Genomic DNA, 3,673 nt, shown 5'->3' with positions numbered 1-3,673 from the left:
AAGTGTAGATGTTTTATTTCTTTATAATGCATGGATTTATTTCAGAGTAATCCAAAAAGATCCTTTCCTACATTAGCCTTATGCCATTATTATAAGAAGCCAGGCCATCCCCATAGATCTATTGGGCTGTTTAATTGCTCTGCAAACACGGAGGGGTGCTAATAAGCTTTCTTCCAAGCATGTGTTCATATGTCAACACTTTTGCTTCTGTCAGAAGCTTAAAAATGGAAACAGTTTTCTCTTTAAGAAAACAGGATCCAAATAAGGAGATGATGGAGTGGTGAAGATTCCTCAAGTGAGTCTGTTCCAGCTCATTCCTTACAAAGGCTGCATATGAAAGATCAGAGGAGAGGCCAATAGATCTGGGTTTTGTCCAGGGGTCTTGGGGTTTAAAGCTCTCTACAACCACTTGAGCTCATTTTCCCCGTGACTCAGCTGGGTACAACTTCTTTCTCTGCCCAAGCTGTTAAAAAAATCTAAAACTTGACTTATTGCGTCACAGATCCAACCTATCCTTTAGCAAAAATGGAAGCTATCAAGAAAAAGATGCAGATGCTGAAGTTAGACAAGGAGAATGCCATTGACAGAGCAGAGCAGGCTGAAACGGATAAGAAGGCAGCCGAGGACAAATGCAAGCAGGTAAGGAGAAATAAAATCACGGATTGTGTAATGTGCTGTGGCAATAAGTGTAACTAAATACTGTGTTGCAACTTTCTGATTCAGGAAGCAAAATAATACGAAATTGGGTTTTCTGCTAATCTTCTTTTGAAGTCTTTTGCCTTTTTGTGTTGTTATACAGCCAGGGCTAGGTATTTACTTCTCTTTTCAGCTGAGTCTTTGCAAAATTAGCACTATCCACAGATTTTTAAGAGTACTTTGTCTAAGTTTTCTTGAATCTTACATAATTGCCCTAATTTTCTTGTGCTTGTGATTTCACAGAAAAGGCCTTACATACTCCAAATAAAAGCTGTATACCTTGCACACCTGTAGGATGAGTGTTAATACCTCCTGAAGAGTCAGCTGTGTCTAAACATTAATTGAGCCTCTCCTTGAAGTGAATTAATAAAGTTCACTTGACTGGTCCTTGCCATACAGAGTGCCTTTAGAGGTGCCAGCTGGGACTCAACAGTGGATACGTTGTATTACTTTTTTGTTAAGGATAGTCAGAAATGCCTTAATTTGAAAGCTCTTCTTTTAACTGCATTTTAGTGATAACATTTGCAAATTCTTTTGCTTGTCGATGTTCTTTATTCTGGGTATGTACCTCATATTTGAGCTATGGTATTTTCAGAACGATCTTGAAATGCAAATTGACTACCCTCAAGTTTCTCATAGCACTTCTTGTAAAATTACCACGTCTTTTCCTTTTCCATCCTCTAAATGTGGCTGTTTCTGCTAAATCTCCCAGTCCACTATAATACACTATTAGCATTCATTTGACCAAGTATTTCTTATGTTCAAGATCGGTTTGAGATTCTGGATGATAATTAATTACTAAACTTACAACTGATCATCCATTTAGCTAAAGCAATGGGGAAAAGTTTCCAGAAGGGTCAGCTGCTGTTGTCTTCCCCCTCCACCAGGAAAACCACTTTTCTGTGTCATTACAGTAACCTTCATCATATGGGGATTTAATGCTTCTCCATCCTTCACATTTAAATCAAAGGTGATTTCCTACAGCGTGATAAATGACACGCCTGTGGGAACTAGATGCTCAAGTATCTATATGAGGGTAATTCACAATAAAAAGAGAAAAATAAATCTTTGATCTTGCTCCTCTTTCATGGATTGTCTCAGATTTTTCAGCTTTTTTTAATACAGGCACGGTACTCAAGTAGTGATTTTAATGTCGTACACAAAATACACATTTTAATGTCATCACCTCCTTCCTCCTGCTTACTGTCCCTCTGGTAAAGCATCCAAGCAAACCTATTCAGTTCTCTCGCCCTGTCTGGTTACTGAGTAAAACATAACAACATTTGAGAATAGCATGCTACCAAAAATGTTGTTAAAGCTATCTTTGAAGCTAGAATGGAGAAAGCCAGTGCACTAAAACACAAACTATTTTGAGTGAACTATTTTGATAGACTAAATTTATGTGAAGGCGGAGCTACTGGCAAATCGGTTTCTCCACAGACTGAACTGTTTTGTATTGCAAACGAAGTGATGGAGCAGATGGGTTTGCAGGCACACCCTTATCAGCTGCAAGCCTCCCGATAACGTGAATTCTTCAGGGAGCAGGAGACAGTTTGTCATTAAACAGTCTCCCAGCAGGTTAAAAATAGCCCCATTCTAGCGACCAATATGGATTTATATGGCATGGAGGAGAGAGGTTGAACCTCTTGGTACAATGGAGCGAAACCTTGTTGGCACCCAGTGAGTCAGAGAATAAAGTGGGTGGGAAGGGACCTCCCAAGGTCACCAAGCCCCACCTCCACTGACAGCAGGGGCTGCACCCATAGCTTCAGAGCATCGCGTTTGCTTTGGGGTGTCTTGAACAACACAGAAACTTATTGGGAAGTGACCACTTGTTTTTTCTAGCTGTACAGGAATTTCATAGCTCCCCAATAAATCATCAGGTAATGCTGTTAGAACAAACACAAAGACATCACTTTAAAACATTTTTCATTACGTTGCAGAATTAACTGCTGCAGAGTGTTGTGGAGTCCAAAATAGAAATGAGGTGAAAAAGGGCTTATACCAAGTTACGTATTAAACCAGGTCCTGTGTGCAGTGCAGGAATGTTGTTTCGAGGATGATGGGTTTTAATGATCTTAGTCATTCTCAGACTACTTCCCCCAGCAGAACTTTGATCTGCTCTTTTGTGACTCTCTGTATGTTATGTTAGGTTAAAACTAATAGTGAAAAGGGGTTTTCACCATATTAAACTGTAACTGGCAATATACCAGGATGCTCACTTTGGTGGTTTGTTTTTTTCCTCTCTTGAAAGGTAGAGGATGAGCTGGTAGCTCTGCAGAAGAAGCTGAAAGGAACTGAGGATGAGCTGGATAAGTACTCGGAGGCTCTCAAAGATGCCCAGGAAAAACTAGAGCAGGCTGAGAAGAAGGCGACCGATGTACGTACCCACACCTAATATTTGTCGTGACTCTGCTCTGTGAGGTTTGCAGCACATGTGTAGTACTCATGATAGGGATCACTGGGACTGTTTGTGTTGCAGTGCTTTGATGGGGGGACAGTAAAGGCAGTGTTGTGTTTCAGGGACGCGAGTCTCCTGTCCCCTCTGCCGCATGAACCGGGCTGGCTGTCCTGCACCCATGCACGGCACGGGCAGCTGCCCTGGGAGCCAGCACGGCTGAGGGTGTAATGGGTACCCAAAGGGGTTCAGCACTGCACCCATCAGAGTTTCCGAAATGGGAGGAAGTGTTTGTGGACAGGAATTCCTTAGGAAATGTGAAAAATGAAGTAAACAAAATGGTGGTTTTTCAGGGAAGCTGGGACAGAAGCAGGGAACTGCTGTGGCGAAAGGATGCGGTTTGGCTTCAGCAGCCTTCAAAACCCGTCCCAGCGCCCCAGCCCCGCACCCCGCTGTTTTGCCCTCAGAATGGTTGGGTTTAGCCTCTCCCCTGTCTGCTGGGCAGTGACAAACTGGAGGGCAGGACCTGGCAGCGGCTTCACCCTAGCTTTGGGGTGCTCAGGGCGGCCGGGCTGTCCC

General features: G+C 42.7%; 1 protein-coding gene across 1 annotated transcript; it reads left to right on the top strand.

Moving 5' to 3' along the window:
• The first annotated feature begins 273 nt into the window (after positions 1–273).
• On the top strand, positions 274–3,094 carry LOC104546591 (tropomyosin alpha-1 chain-like). The gene is made up of 2 exons (XM_010192018.1): positions 274–639; positions 2,951–3,094. The coding sequence occupies exons 1-2, from the start codon at positions 526–528 to the stop codon at positions 3,092–3,094; spliced, it is 258 nt and encodes an 85-aa protein (XP_010190320.1). The 5' UTR covers positions 274–525.
• Positions 3,095–3,673: the final 579 nt, after the last annotated feature.

The sequence above is a fragment of the Mesitornis unicolor genome, unplaced genomic scaffold, assembly GCF_000695765.1.
Source record: "Mesitornis unicolor isolate BGI_N332 unplaced genomic scaffold, ASM69576v1 scaffold32169, whole genome shotgun sequence".
Lineage (NCBI taxonomy): Eukaryota > Metazoa > Chordata > Aves > Mesitornithiformes > Mesitornithidae > Mesitornis > Mesitornis unicolor.
Note: the sequence above shows the minus strand (reverse complement) of the source record. Positions and strands in the feature narration are given on the sequence as shown.